The 682-nt window shown below is 33.9% G+C and overlaps 1 protein-coding gene across 1 annotated transcript in view; it reads left to right on the plus strand.

Annotated features, from left to right (window-relative positions):
- The window catches only part of LOC128251186 (zinc finger protein 19-like), a 5,693-nt gene that overhangs the window by 4,235 nt on the left and 776 nt on the right, over positions 1–682 (plus strand). The window contains exon 2 of the mRNA XM_052977755.1: positions 170–305. Within this exon, the coding sequence (XP_052833715.1) occupies positions 170–305 (136 nt within the window). The remainder of the gene's footprint in view (positions 1–169; positions 306–682) is intronic.

Below are 682 nucleotides of genomic sequence, written 5' to 3' on the forward strand. Positions count from 1 at the left end.
GTCTCGTAGCTCACCAAAGAGTACACACTGGAGAAAAACTCTTCACTTGTGAAATATGTGAAAAATCATTTGTCTTCAAAAGTGATTTAAACAGACACAAAAGAAAACACACAGGAGAGAAACCCTATCACTGTGAAATCTGTGAGAAATCATTCTCTGATCATTCTAGTCTCTTAGTTCACCGAAGAATCCACACTGGAGAAAAACCATATCATTGTCAAATATGTGGGGTATCTTTCTCAGTTAATTCTAGTCTTGTACGTCACGGAAAAATTCACACTGGAGAAAAACAGTTCCACTGTGAAGTATGTGGAAAATCCTTTATCTCTAATAGTGATTTAAACAGACACAAAAGAATCCACACTGTAGAGAAAAAACTATCGTTGTGAAATCAGTTTTGTTTAGAACATGATTTAAGAAGACACAAAAGAATATAGACTGGAGAGAAACGCAATTTCATTGTGAACAATGTGGAAAATTATTCATACAGACTTCCTTGTGTTATCTGCAGCTGTAGTCATCCTGATGAAAAGTAATATTAATGTGAAATGTGTGGGAAATGATTTATTAGTAACAACCTTTTAATAAAATTAATCCATATGCACACTGGAAGAAAGCTTTAGTTTTGTCTCTGAAACATGAGAAATTCTCTTGCAAATTTAAATTGGCCAAAGTATTCTGC

The sequence above is a fragment of the Octopus bimaculoides genome, chromosome 28 (genome assembly GCF_001194135.2).
Source record: "Octopus bimaculoides isolate UCB-OBI-ISO-001 chromosome 28, ASM119413v2, whole genome shotgun sequence".
NCBI lineage: Eukaryota > Metazoa > Mollusca > Cephalopoda > Octopoda > Octopodidae > Octopus > Octopus bimaculoides.